Source organism: Gavialis gangeticus, unplaced genomic scaffold (assembly GCF_001723915.1).
Source record: "Gavialis gangeticus isolate Ggan-Ray unplaced genomic scaffold, GavGan_comp1, whole genome shotgun sequence".
NCBI classification, from domain to species: Eukaryota; Metazoa; Chordata; order Crocodylia; family Gavialidae; genus Gavialis; species Gavialis gangeticus.
In genome coordinates, this window is record NW_017729002.1 from 25,767,437 (window position 1) to 25,783,639 (window position 16,203).

The following is a 16,203-nucleotide window of genomic DNA, read 5'->3' on the forward strand; positions in this document are numbered from 1 at the left end:
AGCTGTATGGTGAAAAATATCATTCGTTTTGTTTTATTTTCACAGACAAGATGAATTTGTTGTAATTAGCTAAGAATAAAATGCTGCATAGTCTGAAGTGTAGTGGCTTGTACTGTGTTCTGTTTCACCCACCCAGGGTTGGTTTTAACACCGAGTAGAATCTTGCTCACGCTGAAGTCAATAGCAAAGCTCCCTTTGACTTTACCCCAAATGTGTAAGGAAGGGGAAGAGGGACATGCAGTTAGAGGAAGAATCCCCCATAATTTTTAACTGTAAAATACTGGAGTTAAAAGCAAATGGACAGTCACTTCACAGAAAACCAAGACACCTGTACAGCAGCTGCTTTAATGAGGCAGTGTTTCGGGCAAGTTGTCTATTGGGATGAACTTTGCCTTCTCATTTCAGTCCTGAAGCTGACATCTTGGCTTGTAATTATTAACTAACTATCCTGATAGCGGAAGTGTGGCTGCATGCAGCTGCTAGAGCTCAGAGTGAAACAGTACCCCCGGAAGTTGCTGTGGGATCTACTGAAAATGTCGACCAGGTATCACAAAGCAGCTGCTGACGGCAATCTGGACCTTTTGAAAGAAGCAACCAGAAAAGATCTCAATACTTCAGAAGAAGATGGAATGACACCCACCCTTTTGGCAGCTTATCATGGGCTTCTAGAAGCTCTGGAAGTCATATGCAGCAGAGGGTAAGTATAATAGGCCTCAACCTCCCAAAGCCCATGAAGCAAAATTAGAGTTATCATGCAGCATCTTTTAATGCAAATACTGGTGCAAATGGGCAGTTTCTTGCTTTCTAAATTACTTGTTTTCTTGTGGGGGCTTTCAATCTTTATCATGTGTAGCTGCTTTGTTTTTTTTTCCATTGGTTGAGGCCAGTGGTATTCAACCGGCAGGCTGGATTGGGCAGAGAGCGCGAAGCAGTCCTGGGCCACTCATCAGGTCCACAGAGCTGGATAGGGCACAATTAGTTTAGACGATAATCATGCAAGCCACTCTGTACAAATCAAGCCCTGGTACACTAGTGTAGACTTACAGGCTTCCGTGGTGTCTGAGCAATGTATAGCTTTAGAAACCAGGATGCAGGACTGCTGGTCATGAGCTACAGGAGCTGCCATTTACTTCAGTGGAAGTTGCATTACACCCTTAACTTTATAGTTTTGTAAATTCAAATATCTCATAACCTCTAGATGATTTTCAGAAGGAACCAGAAAGAGTTGGATCTAAAATTGTGATTTTTCTGCTCTTGATAGCACTAGAAACTGCTGTTATACCTGAAAAATAATCTGCGTTTCTGCTGGAGCTGGTAAAATTTCAGGGGAAAAAATGCAGAGGAATTAAATAGAGACTAAAGGAGGTTTCTCTGGCATAGTGTTGGTGCATTTAATAATTAATGTGAGGAAAAACTATAGATAAACTATAAAAAGGTCATTCCCCTACTCTGGATTGTTTACTGTTTCCTCCAAGTCTTCCCTTTAGTCTATTTCTTATGTGAAGTCTTCCACTGGGGAAAGAAGGGGACTAGAACAGTTTGCATTTTCACTTAGGGAAACCATCAAAGAGTAGAAAACCAAGGAAAGATACATACTTCTTCAGTTGCTTTTTACCCTTCTACAAAAATAGAAAAAAAAAATGTTCCCTGTACACGATAAGTGTAATTAGGTAGATGCCCCTCTTAGCTTCCTGCTCTAAGGCGTGGCTATAATAACACCCGACTGCCAATAAAAGAGACCTTTAGACTGCATGGCTATTGCTGTAACATTAGGGCAAGCAAAAAACAGAAGCCAGATTCTAAACTGGTATAAAACAATATGCAATTCCAGTGATGTTACTGAAGACATTGGTGATCTGACTTATAATTTAGGAAAAGATAAGGGAAAGTAACTAGTTAAGAAAAATGAATATAGCAAGAGGTGTTCCCAGGTTCCATGGTCACAGAGCATGAGGATTTCCACAAAGCTATATTCTCTATTCATTAGTTACACAAGTTTATCTAAAATTGGTATCAGCTTGGACAGGACAGCATCCAAAATCTTCAAACCTTTATTATAGCTTTCAGGAAATCATCATTCATTTTAACCTGAGACTCCTTAACTTTGAGAGTCAGAGAATCTGGTCTAAATCTCAGCAATGTTTGAGTCTCTGGAAGAAGCTGTGTTTTGGAAGATTTTCAAACAAGGCCCCAGGCTGATGGGGCTCTCAAGGAAAAAAAAAAAGACTTTCTAATACATGCCTCTTTTTCTTAAAGCAAAAGGAAGGAACACCCAGTAAGGGAATGACTTGGGAAAACTGGGTTCAGGTCTATGCTCCACCACAGAACTCCTGTGTAACCGCAGGCAAGGCACATTAGCTGCACAAAAGTCTTTGGGTATGCAAGTGCTATTGGCGCAAGGGATTTCTAAGACCATACGGCTGCCACATTACTGTAGACACTCCTAAACTTCTTACTTATGTATGTATGAATATATTTATGTGATTTATATGCTGCCCTTCCAAAAAAAAGCTCAGGACCACTTTCAATCCAAAATAAGACAACACATAAAAACAGAACAAAGTATTACTTTGGACAGTGACAAACTAAACCTTCCCCCAAAATACCCCAATCCTTCCACCCCTGCCTCATGCAGGAGAGTCCTCTCCCCCTTCCCATAACATCCCTCTGAAGCTCATCCCTCTCTCACCTGGTGGGGTTGTTCCCCAAACCTGCTCATTCTCCCCTTCCTCCCAAAGAAAGGGATTATTCAGTTTATAACCAGAAATACAATGCCTGCCCCTGCCCCGTCCCTGCTGAAGTGTGATGCCAAAGGGGACCACTGAGTGTTGCCCTTTGGTGGCACCTTCCCAAAGGCACCCTGCAGTCCCCTTAAAGCCCATCAGCTGGCTGGGCTCTTCCCCTTTCCAGCTCAGGCATCCGCACAGTCAGCGCCTGCTCCAAGTCTCAGTCCTCCCCTGCTCTGGGCTTGGCTTCCAGGGCAGGTGGCAGAGGGATCAGCAACCCCTGAACTGTGGGCTGCTGCAGTCCATGGGGAGCCTGGGAGGCCAGCAGAAAGAGCAGTCTTTAGGCAAGGGCAGCATGCAGTCCCTATGAATTTCTGCTTCTCAAATCCCAGGAGTACTTTGGGGGAAAGGGTTAGGAATAGAAGCAGTTTAAGCAGCAGCTGAAGAAAAACTATAGCTTCTGGCTGAACCTTACCTAATTATAGTGGACATGGAGACTTAGGCCTTTATTCCTAATAATTTACTTATTACCCATCATGAAAGTTGCTGTTGTTACCACACAAACTATGTTCTGAAGCAGTCAAAAGCAGAGGTTTCCCACTGTTCCTGCATTTTACTTCTAAGAAAAAAAGGCTCATCACACTAGCTTTTAAAATACCATGGATGAAATCCCTGTTCCGCTGAAAGCAGTGGAAGTTTTGTCATTGATGTCATGAAATATAGTTTAGGGTCTGGGTCTGATCCTGCTTCTCTTGAAAGCTGATGGTAAAATTCTCTTCATTGTCCAGCTGAGGCACCCCACCATGCTTTCCTTTTCAAGGTGAAGGAGGCAGGCAGGGGGAAAAGAGTGAGTTATCAATTGATGGCCTGTGTCAGGAGTAAGTTATGACTGAGCCATAACAGGGGTAATAAATTCAACCTGCTAGAAAGGGCAGTATGCACTCATCCATTCCTTGCCCTCTGCTTGGGGTAGGTGAATGAAGCAGCACAGTCCCTGAACCCAAGACCCAAAAAGACCAAAGGATAAAGGTTATTTGTTCTTGTTCTTCTGTGTGGTTGAAATGCGACTTTGGCTGCAGGCCCAAAGTGCTAGCTCAGTTTCACACAGAGAAATGGTGATGGGACTTGAACTAGAGCCAGATTTCAGCCCTGGTGTAAGTAGGTAAAAGTATATTACAGACCATAACCCTCCATCCACATTTCTTCACTGGAACAGCATCCGCTTATCCCAGATTTGAACTTGGCCCTCAATGCATCACTGTGGCAGGCACTTATGTTTGAGATGTATTTGATGGACTTCACTCTCTTTCTGATGTTTTGCTCCTTAGTGGCGACCCAGACAAATGTGACATCTGGGGGAACACTCCGCTCCATCATGCTGCTTCCAATGGTCATATCCACTGTCTCTCATTCTTGATCAAGTTTGGTGCCAATATATTTGCTCTGGATAATGATATGCGCACTCCGCTGGATGCAGCTGCCAGCAGGGACCAACATGAATGCGTCAGACTCCTTGACAAAGCTGCTACTGAACAGACCATAATGAATGCCAAGAGGGTCTCCAAACTCAAGGCCCAGGCTCAGAAGAATGTAGAGAAACAAATCAAGGAATGTGAAAAGCGCCAAGAGAAGCACCAACATGAAATGATGAGGAATTATAACAAAGAAAAGCTTGGATCAGTAAGTTCTGCCAGAGGCACAGCTTCCAGAATGAAGGTGCCTGATTTCTTTGTTCCCAATACATCAGGCACCTTCTCCAAAAGCCTGAAGAACACCTTCAGACTGAAGGCAAAAAAGAAAGATGAAAACATAGCTGATAAGGATGCACAAAAGAGTAGCCAAGAGGAGGAAGGCAAGGTTGCACGTATGGGGGTAATGGATGTATTCAATGAAAAAGATGAGGATGAATTCTTAAATTACTCTAAAGGGAGAAACATTTCTGAAGAGGAAAGCCAACAGGAGCAAATGTCAATTTTCCAACGGCCAGGTCTGGGCAAGATTGTGTTTGGAAGAAATTTGGCAGCAGACATAAATGCCGAAGAAATGTCCTTTGAGAAAGAAGGAATAAGCTTTAAAATATCCGGTGAGTTTTTTCAACAGAGAGGGTCTGAAAATGGAAGTGAGCTAGCCACTGAAAATGATCTTGATGTCCCTTGGAATGAGGAAGAAATTGGTTGGGAAGATGATGAAGCAGAGAGCACTCCTCTTGATGTATTTTTGGCCTCTCAGAATCTGAATGAGTTTGTTCCGGTCCTCCTCAGAGAACAGATTGATTTAGATGCCCTCATGCTATGTTCTGATGAAGATCTACAGAGCATACAAATGCAGCTGGGCCCAAGGAAGAGAGTCCTCAATGCAGTAGATAGAAGGAAACAGGCACTGCAGAATCCTGGAAAAATAGGAGATACCCGCTTATAAACAAGCATGCCCGCTACTATAATTGTGCATTGATTATATTTCACTGTTTCAAAGCCTAGTGCAGGTTTGGTTTTTTCCCAGGCATCTTTCAGGGAAAAGGCAAAAAGGTTACCACTTGATTAAGGATGCTCAGCATGATCAATAGTAATAGGTTCTCTTTGAACAGACAACTTTAGGCCAACATAAAGACTGTAGATAAACAACAGGAAAATATGGCTCGTGTTAATTCTCTCTGACTTGAAGCTCATGCGAGTTGCATCTTCTTTGGACATGCTGAATTATTTAAATTATTAGCAACTGCCACTGATGCTCCATATCATGACAAAAGCCATTTCAACACCAACACACAGATAATGTTTATGGTCAGAGCATTCTAGTCTTCTATACCAAATGAAAATAATTTGCAATGCTATGATAGATTGATACAAGTTCCCCTCACTGATACTAATGATATCTAAGAACTATTGCTTCATCCCGACTCTCAGCTCATTGACTCCAACAGGCTCTGATTGAAAGTAAATAATACTGACTCACAGTAAATGTCACGTCATTATTAGTCAACTTCTCACTACTCTAGGGATGGTCCTTAGTGAAAGAAAACAAAGAAAGAGAGGTCTGAATGAGGTGTTTGGTTTGGGCTGTATGCTCTTTTTTCATTCTTACATTCAAAGCAAAGATTATAGATATGTCATCCACAAGCAACCTACCGATTTGGGCACTGGTGGAGTAGTACTTGCGTAAGAGAAGCTGTGGTTTTCTGTTATCAGTTGTATGTTTGATTTTACCCACCTTCTGCTTGGTCTTTGCTGATGAAAATTAGGCCCCAAGCACTGCTAATGATATAAATAAACCTAGCATCCAGAGCAAGGAAAATGCTACTGGGCTTTAAAGGGAGGGGTAGGGGGGTACAACACCCACACCTTGATCCAAGATGTGGACATTCACCCTTGACCTCCTCGCATTACCAGCAAAGCCCTTTGACCAGAAGTGATTATGTTATGTGAGAAGGCTTTGATTTCAAGGAACAACCTCTCTCTGCCTGTAGGTGCTGAGATGAGAAAATTTCTGCCTACTGGATCCAGTTACTCAGTGGGTTAATGTTTTGAAACGTCAATACTCTTTTCTATTATGCAGCTGTTCTAGAATCCCATGGTATGCAACTGCAGTTCCCAGCACAATTACACCAGACAGCATCCTGTAGGTAATTAACCAAGAAATTCTTGGTTATTGAACAAAGCAACCAAAAAAAAAAGCAATGGTTTTTATGTACTTGAAGACACCATTTTAACTGAAAGGCCAAATCCTCTCAACAGTTGTAGTTTTGCCTGAGCTCAGGCTGCTGGACATAGACCTAGCCTCACCATCCCAGTCCCGATTTACTGGCTAAGCTCTGTCATCATTTACTTTGCAAGATGACTAGAATCCAATTCCAACTGACCATTTCCACTCACTACTGTATTACCATCCACTTTCTTCTCTGTCTCCCTACATACACTTGTTATCAGAAGATATGCAGAACTCTTACCACAACATCAACCCAGCTATGAATGATGTCACTAAAGGTGGAACTGCAAAATGGCCACATGCATCAGACGAGTCACCAGTTGTCACATGTTAATTTGTTACATATTTTGATTAAAAAGTCTCAGTAGATACTCATAACCCATCTCTACACTACATTGTACACTTAAATGAGCATCAACAAGACTAGACCAGAGTACCGTGTGATGCCTGTAATACAACTCTGGGGGCCAGGTTTAAAAGGTAGGTATGTGCTTAAAGCTAGAGGTAGGCATGTTTCAAAATTATCCCAGGCACATAAGTGCCTAACTCCTACTGAAATCAACAGGAGTTAAGTGCCAGAGTGATTCTGAAAATGCTGCCAATTGCCCAGCAGCATCTTTAGGCACCTCTCTCTTTCAAAAAAGTCTCATTCTGTGCATTTCCACTTGTAAATCTGCTTTATGCTGCTGCCTTTGATGGACAGAGACAACCCCTAATGGAGGAGGATGGATGCTCCCCAAGAAGCTTACAATCTAAATTGGACAAAAATGGGAAAAAAAACAAACCTGCTCCATGACCATAAAAAACCCAGTCCCCAAATACAGCAGAACTGGCTTGTCTTTTTTCCTTTTACACAGCAAGTGATTAGCTACAAAAGGCAGCCATATTGACTCTTGGAGTTGAGACACAGGAAAGATAACATGAGACAAGTTAGGTAGAAAAAGAGGTTTTATTTATAATCTTCAAAAAAGTGTTAAACAAATAGTGGGTAATCAGAAGAGCACCTATTAGAAACAGATGGTTCATTTTAATTTCAACATAAATGTAAGTTATATATAATAACTATCTTGAGATTATGCCACTGTGATTTGTAAAACAAGAAATATGAACAGATGGAGGCTGGGATTTCCCAAGGAGCCTAAGTGAACCATATTTGCAAGTCCCACTGAAATTCACTGAGTGGGCAACCTAATGCTCCAAGACTCCTAATAATGTGCTGCCATTTTGCTACAGTTAAGCACTCTGATAAGTCTAGTATTGGAAGCATCAAAGGAAACCGAGGGAAATGTAGAAGTTAGAAAGTCAGGCGATTGTTTGTGTCACAGGCCTTTGACCTCTAAATTCCCTTATAACCTTACTTGGGCACCTAGAGCAGAGGTCGGCAATATTTGAGCACAATGCCAAAAACACCTGCAACCTTGAATTGCCAGGGGCAGACAGCAGGGGAGCTACAAGGGGACAAGGAGAGCCTGATCCTTGTTGTGGCAGTGTAGCCCTGGCCCTTCCTGGAAGCGCAAGTACCAAGTAAAATGTCTTTGCATGCCACGCTTTTTTAACTCTAATACTTGTACCTCCATTTCCTGGCTTTGCTAATACTCTGATATCATCATTTGTAATGACTGCTGCATATGCTTCCACAGAATAAGGACACATGGAATGGACAGTGTGGGCCTTGCTGGACCATGTATTAATACAATCATTGATCAGTACATACACAGTTTAAACAAAGGCTCTGCTAAAGGCCTCACTGCGTACAGAAATAGGCATTACCACTAGGGCTGTGTGAAGCTTTGCTCCCGATTCGATTCAGCAGAGATTCGGCTCAATTTGGTGGCCAAATCTCCAAATCCAAATTGAATCGGAGGACCCTTTAATCTCTCTAAATGGAATCTGAAACCTCTGAATCGATTTGGAGAGATTCAAACACAGACTGGGCTTTAAATGTTTTTCTACATACCTGTAGGTAGCAGGGGCTCACGAGTGCTGCGATGCTGGGGCGCACGGAATGTCCCACAGAAGCACGGGGGGGCACTCAGCAGCAGAGGTCTGGACCAGAAGCACTTCTGGGTTTGCTGGGGAGCGCACTGGGGGGTCCCCCAAGTTGGCAATTGCCTGCAGGGAAACCCAGAAGTACTTCTGGTCCACTTCCAGGTTCACCGCTGAGCATGCGGAGGGCCCCTCTGCACTCCTGTGGGACGCTCCGTGCACTCCAGCATTGCAGCTTTCACAAGCCGCACCTGCTACCTCAAGGTATATGGAAGACATAGCCATAAAAGTTTTTACATCCAAATCACTGATTCTCCAAACCAGCATCAAATTTTAAGATTGGGCTAGATCGAATCAGGGACGGTGATCCAAATCAACGAACTGACTCTGGGTCAGCATGTGACCCTTCCACTTAACACAATCTCTGACCTCCAAACTTCTAGTGTTCCTGAATCAGAGCTTGAGAATGGAAGGATGTGTGTTGAACTGCACTGCAGGTTCAACATGCTAAGAATGCAACCCACTGGATTTCAAGTGAGAGTGCCATCCCTTTTGTTCCATGACAGAACATTTAAACTCTAATCTTCAAACTGGCATATTCCACCATAACACCAATTAGCTCTCAAAGCTCTCCACGAAAGATGCATGGAGTGGTAAATCATTTGTCCTATAAGGATAATACACAGAAGTACATTTGTTAGCAACACAAACATTAGATACCTGTCCTTAAAAATACAGGATTATGTACTGCACAGTTTGTGGTTTTAAAGTTGATGATTGAAAGTTATGAAAAAGTTTTGTATATAACATGTAAGATTATTACCTTTCTGTGTAAAGAAAAGAAAGTGCCCAAAAGCCAAATGCAAACTATTGACTTCATACTGCTATGCCTGTCTTGATATTGCAGGCTCTCCAGTTTTAGTTACCAGCTGACCAGGAATCATAAACTAATTTTGCTGCTACTGTATCTTCAATGGCCATCCCTGAAATATAGAACACACTTAAGTTACCTTCATAATCTGATCTCATAAAAGGAATTCTTAGGGAACAGAAGGATTCAGGATATCCTTGAATGGAACAGAAAATCTTACACCTCCAGGACACTAGTCTGGTAATGACCAAAAGCTGCTGTCACACCAAATGGCTATCAAGTGTCCTGTACTAAATGAATATTTTAGCCTCAATCTAACTGCCAGTGGCCAGAGATTCATACTCTAAAAACCAAAACAATTAGAACCAAGAATCCTGGCCAACAAATTATTAAGCTCAGAGAAAGGTACTCTCTCTCATCTCTTTCTTTTTTTAAAATAAGTTCCAATACTGTACTTCTTGGTCACATTATCTTTGATGCCCTGAAAGTCTGTTTGACCTAATCAGGATGCAGCAATGTTTATAACCAACAGTCATTAGCTAACTGAGGTAAACAAATGTAAACAAAAATTATAGAGAAGTACATTGTTCTTTATTTTCCTATCAATCCCCATTACAATCAGTCATGCTATGCTAAGAAAAAAAAGGAAAAACGCACAATATATGCTATGGCTACTCTCTTCTGTAGAATGCTATGGGACAGAAGCTTTGAAGATGATCAGCAATTTTCCCACGCAAGAGGAACTTAAATAAACAACAAGGCATTGTTTCTTGTCAGACTTGCACACAGGGGAGTGCTGTTCTTACCCAGTGATTTGAACACTGTTGTTTTCCCACAGAGCGCTGGTTTTGTCCCTTTCACTACCTCTCCCAACTCGGCAAAAATTTCTGCCTGTGAAACAAATGCACATTTCTTTAGTTAGAGAAGCTTGATATCCAAGGCAACTGTCAAGAGAAAAACTAGGTCTTGAGTTATTTTAAAAGAGATGAGAAATAAAATTGAAAACTCTTGCAAGCAACCCTTTTCCTAGGGCAAGGAAAATATAAGCTGGACAGTAATCACCGGAGACTTTTCACAGAAAACAAATCTGCCAGATTTTCATTGTTCAATAGATAGGTTCTTATTCATTACCTTTCTGAAAGGATAGAGTTTTGCGCATTTTACAGCATGCAAGTCTCTGAAATTAAACCTTATAAATGAAGGCCCTGTTTACTGTATGTGGACACTGCAGTATTGCAAGGGGGGGCATGTACAATCCATGGTACTTTGTCCCTTTCTCTCACTTTTCTGCAATACATACGTTGTCTAACTCATCTTCTCTTTCTGCCAGAGACTGTAAAATTGTAGACATTCTGAAAAATATAGCATAGCAATGTCTGTATGTGACACAGCAGTGAGTACCAATCACAGAGATCTCTCAGGATAAAAATAAAAAAAGGTAGCAGTAATAAAATCCAATTTTTTTCTTCTTTTCTGACATAGCTATAGAACTCTGGTAAGTATAGATCTGCCAAAAGAATGCCACAGTGTTGCTAATAAAGTTGGAGTGAAAGCAAAAGCTACAATGAGAAATGGCACAATGCAAAAGCAGTTTTCATCTGGTTGGGAGCTCTATTACATAACAAGAGCCTTACCCCTGATAATATAACATCTCCCGATTCAGTCAAAGCAGCCTCTCTGGAATCCACATACAGCACAGAATTCTTCATCACTACATCATCCAGTTCTCTCCAGTCTGGTCTGCTTGCCCCAATTGCTAAAAGACAAAAGCAATGGTTTTGAAAGAAATGTTTAGTTAACAAAAACACTTCTTGACCAAAAGACAGGACCAAAAACATTTCTAAAACGAAAGACTAGAACAAAACTGGCCTTGCCCAGCTGTTCACACTGATGAAATATAGCTTGAAATTAACCCCTGGGACATTCACTGGGAGAAAGCATGAAGAGCCTCACCTTCTGAGGAAAGTCTTGGGCTCCTCCTGTTTGGACAGGGCTACACATTATACGTGCAAAAGGCTTGATCCTGCTGAGCATGTTCTAGTCCCATGGGTCTCACTGCAGTATTGAGCCCCCAGGGTTCAAACAATCCTCCGAAGTGATGAGTGCCTATACAGTAGTGCCCAGCACCCTAATCCCTTACTAAGTCAAATCCTGATCCTACAGAAGTCTGTATATTCAGTTGAGCATGACTGATACTACTGAAATCCATGGGTCTCCTTGCAGAACCAGGGTGCTCCCACTTTACAGTATGATTTGTGGGAGCAAATCCACAGTGGCCAACTGAACCCTTAAAGGAAAAATATTCTCAGTATTTGACTCCATTTCAGCCAAAGTGCTCCCTCCAAGCAGCATGGTGGAGGAAGTCTCTGAAGCCAAATGCCATTTACAAAGGAAAAACAGTTGGCAGGTGGGGGGGTTGTTGGAAATTACCTGATGAATCTACCACTTTAGGCCAAATTTGGCTGAAGAGTTTTATACATGTCCCAGCTTGTTCTTGTTCCCACAGTGTCTGCCAAACCATTCCTTGCACCAATCCAAAAAAATCTAAAACCTGCTAAACAGTGTAGCTGCCTCAGAAAAGAGACCAAGGACTGCTGTAAGGGTGAAAGGGGAGCTCCATCCCCCAGTACAGGACAACTTCAAAGGATACAGGCAAGTCACTTCAGTTAGGCAACACAGGAAGCTTGCCTCAACTTTATTTACATTGCACCTCATCTGCAGATGCAAAGAGAGCTTGAATTTCTACCTTTGACTCTGTAAATAACTTTATTATTCAACTCAAACCCCACAAACAACCCTCACTGTAGTGTAACTTTGTAACCTGTCCAAGAAACATGGTTGATACTATACATATTCCATTGAATCTTCTCCCACCATCGACTTCACTCTCCCCTTTTTCTGTTCTTAACCCACACCTTCCCCTTGACTCCTGGCAAAGCCCTTCTGAAGAATTCAACCTTGGGTGCTGTCAGTGAACCATCCTCCCCAGTAAGATGCGAAGAGTAGAAGTGAATGAGTCAACCACCCCACTTTCCCGGTTATTTCTTGTCCCTCTCCTTAATTTGTTTGTAAATGCCTCAAGTTTCATAGGCAGACAAAGTTCTTTGCGTGAATCTGGTATCTTTTATTAGACCAATTTAAATAGTTGGAAAACAATTATTAAGCAAGCTTTCGGGTTCAGAAGCCCTTTGTCAGGCTAAGGAAGTTTCATAAGCCTTTTATTAAAACCATTTTGATATAGGCTTTCTTGATGCTGTATGCCTTCATAAAGAAATGCAATTTGAAAGCTTCCTCGCTCATCTTTATCAGATCAAAACCAAAGACATAATCTGCTGCAAAGAACAGCAAGGGAAGATGAATGACTGAACAATATTAGCCAAGACTTATAAGAAAAGACTGGAAACTGTGTCTGCTAATAACTTCACCAGCAGTGCACTTTGAGTCTGGTTATGGATTTTTTACTCATCTGGAGAGATCTTTAAACAATCAAAGGCTTATATTAAAAATGCAAAAAAATGCAAAAGACCCCCAAAACCCTACAGTATTACCAACTTGCTTTGGACTGACGAAAGCAAAGAGAATACTGCACTGAAAGAGACAACAATTGCCCTTTCCCAACAGTTGGAGTGAGAACTCCCAGCTTGTCCGAATGCCTGCTCAAACAGTAGGAACGCCTCTGAGAAAAATAAAAACAAGACAAAACGCAAACAAGTAGACTGGGTCTTTATGTAGGACTGAAGACACTAATAGATTCTGGTTGTAATCCTGGCCCCCTGCTGTGACATGGCACAGAGAATAGTGTTGATGACAAAGGATTTAACTGAGTCTGAAAAATCAGTAGGATGCTGCTAGAATGCAGGAACTTCCTTTACATTGTCCCCTTTGACAAGCTATCTTTGTTCTATTACTAAGCCCCTTGAAAAGGGCACTAGCTCTTCTGAACCAAGTCCAAAATTAATAAATATAAATAAATGCCAATGGGTCTAGAGGCTCTCCACTAATGCAGCAGCCTCAGAGGAAAAAAAGAAAAACAAAATGAAAAGTCCAGATCTGGAGTTTCTTATACAATTTTTACATAGTTCATGCAAAACTTCCAAGGAAGTCAATGCAATTCAGGCTTGGAAGATACAGTACAGCAAGAGAAAAAGAAAAAGATTATAAATCCCAGGGAAATCAGTGCTACCCTATGTTACTTTAGGCAAAACATGTTTCTGAGGTATTGTTTAACTAGGGGACAAGCTGGACACCATGGAGAAGCAGAGCCAAATCTTCCACTGCAAAGATGAGATGTGCTAAGCCATGGTGGGATCCTACAAGGCACCGAACCCAGGTACCAGCAGGACAATGCTCAAAGTGAAGCAGTAAAAATAAATAAGCGTTTATTCTAAGAAACCTACATCCTGGTTTCTGAGAGTAGAAAACAGCAGTGAGCATATTACCAGAGCTAAATCACACAATAATGAGTCCAGCTGAGAAATTCCCTTAAGTAAGGAAAGTCCGACATACCATTGATATGGGCGCCTGGTTTTACCCATTCTCCAAATAAAATAGGTGTTGTCGCCATGGTAACTGTTATAATGACATCAGCCCCAATAACGGCCTCCTGAGCAGAAGAGCAAACCTGCACCGGACCCCTCACCAAGCCAGCAAACTTCACAGCATTCTCCTTCGTGCGATTCCACATCCTGACCTTCAAAGCAAAAACAAAAAGCAGGTAGGTCAAGTGGAACTGCTGTGGGAGTAATTCGACCTCTCATTCTACTCACCCAAATGAAGTTTTCTGTTTTGTTTTTTTTTAATTAAAATACAAATATCCTTAGCCTTCCCCATCCCCTATTATCATTAATCCTCCTGTCCCACAATTTCATGTGTGGGATTAATTTTGCCCTGCTAGTATAATAGCTCATTGTATCTTTAGACTTAGAAAATGCAAATTCTATGAATGTAGCAACTCTGAACCAATGCAGGCATTGGGAAGCTGGTCCACATATAGTAGGATTTTTTTCATACTTGGAAAAAAGGAAATCTGATGTTTCCTACATATGTTTTACAATATCCCTTTGTGATCCAAAGAAGACCATGTACAGCAGGCAGTGGCAATCTACATACCACCCACAGTCCAAATCAGGCCCATGAAGTGACCTACCTGGCCTACCAACCAAAGCTTGTTTAATATACTCTGTCCATTTGCATGAGAATGCATCAGCCTATGGCCACCTCCAGCCCGCTTTAGGATCAAGCGGTATCATTTCAGCCTGCTCTCAGTGAAAGCTTGCAGACCCGTGATCTGGAGAACTGCAAGTATCATCAGCTTCTCTAACGATGCTTTGTTAAAAGTGTTTGAATTTGATAGACAAGGTTATTTGGGTGAATCTGATACCTTTTATTAGACCAACTTAAACAGTTGGAAAAAGAAATTAGCAAGCTTTTGGGTTTAAAAACCCTTTGTCAGGCAGAGGAAGTCTCTGCAGTTGGTACGTACACTCTTCACTATTAATTCCATCCAGGAAGAGCACACACCAACTGCAGAGACTTCCTCAGCCTGAAGAAGGGTTTTTAAACCCGAAAGCTTGCTAAATAATTCCCCCCCCCCAACTATTTTAGTTGGTCTAATAAAAGATCTCAGATTCACCCAAAGAACCTTATCTGGTTATGTCCTTAGACCAACACAGCTACAACCTACACCCCTGAAATATTAGATGCAACTTCACTTATTTTATGTACTCTAGTTACTCTACCTACATGCTACTGAAAAACAGATTGAGAAAAATATTTTTTTCCATTTAGATGCTATAGCTGTCTTACCTCCTTAAATGAAAACAGCTCTGTAAAAATATCATAATGGCTATGGGCTTGAACCCCAGCTCCCAAAATGCACAGCACTTCTGCAGAGGGTGGCATCAAGAGCTAAAACACATCAAGTTACAAAAGAAATCAGTGGCAGTAGTCATGGATGACACAAAACTATGGGAATGGTCCCTTTTTTTTTAAATTGAAAACTCTTCAATTTTAGTTGCATTTTCAGTACAGAATTACTTTTTTAAACCTAACCCTCCTTTTTCCCCTTGGGAACTAATGACCCCAAGAGTCATTACTCCAAGAGAAACTTTTCTGGGCTTGAAGCAGTTTCCTTTACCCACATCTAAAATTTAATATTGTGAACCACATTCTGTACTTTTTATACTGGGCTACTTGTACTGGTTTGATTACAGCAACATAGTTAATCCACTGTAAAACCAGAATAGATGTGCTGCACTCATGCAAAATATGAGTGTATCAGCCACTAATACAGGGGCGGGCAATTATTTTGGGCGGAGGACCACTTACCCAGTTCTGGCAGGCTGTTGAGGGCCGCATGGGTAGCCCTGCCCCTTGACAGGTGCCCCACCCCCTGGTCACCATCTTGGGACCAACATCCCAATGTCTTGGGAACAACATCCCAGGGCCAGCACCGGTAAGGCCCAGAGAGGGGCACAGGCTAGCAAGGGTCTGTGGAGCCAGGTTGGGCTGCACTAGCAGGGAGGGGGGAGCTGGCCCGGCTCCATAGAGCCCCTGCCAGCTGGGACCCCACGCTCCTGCCACCCTGCTCTAGGCCCCACTGGCACTGGACCTGGAACACTGGTGCGGGCCCCGTGCTCCCTGTCCACTCAAACCCAGTGCCCCCTAGCCCTGCGGTACAGGCGGGGGAGGGCAGCGCTCAGCCCTGACCCCTGCTCACCAGCAGGGAAGAAGCTGGTGCTGAGCACAGGAAAAAATGGCCCCTTGCCTGCCCCATGGCTGGCGCTCCCTGCTGCAGCTGCTTGCAGCCCAAGCAGGGCTGTCCGTAGCTGACACAGGCAGCCTCATGCGGGCTGCAGGTGGCTGCAGCGCAGGGCACTGGCCATGGGGTGGACAAGGGGCCATTTTTCCCCACGCTCA

The 16,203-nt window shown here is 42.5% G+C and overlaps 2 protein-coding genes across 2 annotated transcripts; one reads left to right on the top strand and one right to left on the bottom strand.

Moving 5' to 3' along the window:
* Window positions 1–445: 445 nt before the first annotated feature.
* ANKS4B (ankyrin repeat and sterile alpha motif domain containing 4B) lies at window positions 446–5,700 on the top strand. Its single transcript, XM_019507715.1, has 2 exons — window positions 446–697; window positions 4,055–5,700. Exons 1-2 carry the CDS (start codon window positions 471–473, stop codon window positions 5,142–5,144), a joined length of 1,317 nt encoding a protein of 438 aa, XP_019363260.1. The 5' UTR covers window positions 446–470; the 3' UTR covers window positions 5,145–5,700.
* A 3,271-nt stretch (window positions 5,701–8,971) lies between these two features.
* CRYM (crystallin mu) lies at window positions 8,972–15,225 on the bottom strand. Its single transcript, XM_019507716.1, has 5 exons — window positions 15,091–15,225; window positions 13,792–13,975; window positions 10,920–11,041; window positions 10,092–10,176; window positions 8,972–9,397 (listed from the first exon to the last, which is right to left on the bottom strand). Exons 1-5 carry the CDS (start codon window positions 15,184–15,186, stop codon window positions 9,333–9,335), a joined length of 552 nt encoding a protein of 183 aa, XP_019363261.1. The 5' UTR covers window positions 15,187–15,225; the 3' UTR covers window positions 8,972–9,332.
* Window positions 15,226–16,203: the final 978 nt, after the last annotated feature.

Excerpts from the sequence above, each read along its gene's own strand:
- ANKS4B (XM_019507715.1), top strand. The coding sequence starts at position 471 with ATGCAGCTGCTAGAGCTCAGAGTGAAACAGTACCCCCGGAAGTTGCTG. Across the intron at positions 698-4,054 it reads GAAGTCATATGCAGCAGAGG|TGGCGACCCAGACAAATGTG; the intron begins GTAAGTATAATA and ends TTTGCTCCTTAG.
- CRYM (XM_019507716.1), bottom strand. The coding sequence starts at position 15,186 with ATGCCACCCTCTGCAGAAGTGCTGTGCATTTTGGGAGCTGGGGTTCAA. Across the intron at positions 13,976-15,090 it reads AGCTGTTTTCATTTAAGGAG|GTCAGGATGTGGAATCGCAC; the intron begins GTAAGACAGCTA and ends TTTGCTTTGAAG. Across the intron at positions 10,177-10,919 it reads GAGATGTTATATTATCAGGG|GCAGAAATTTTTGCCGAGTT; the intron begins GTAAGGCTCTTG and ends TTTGTTTCACAG.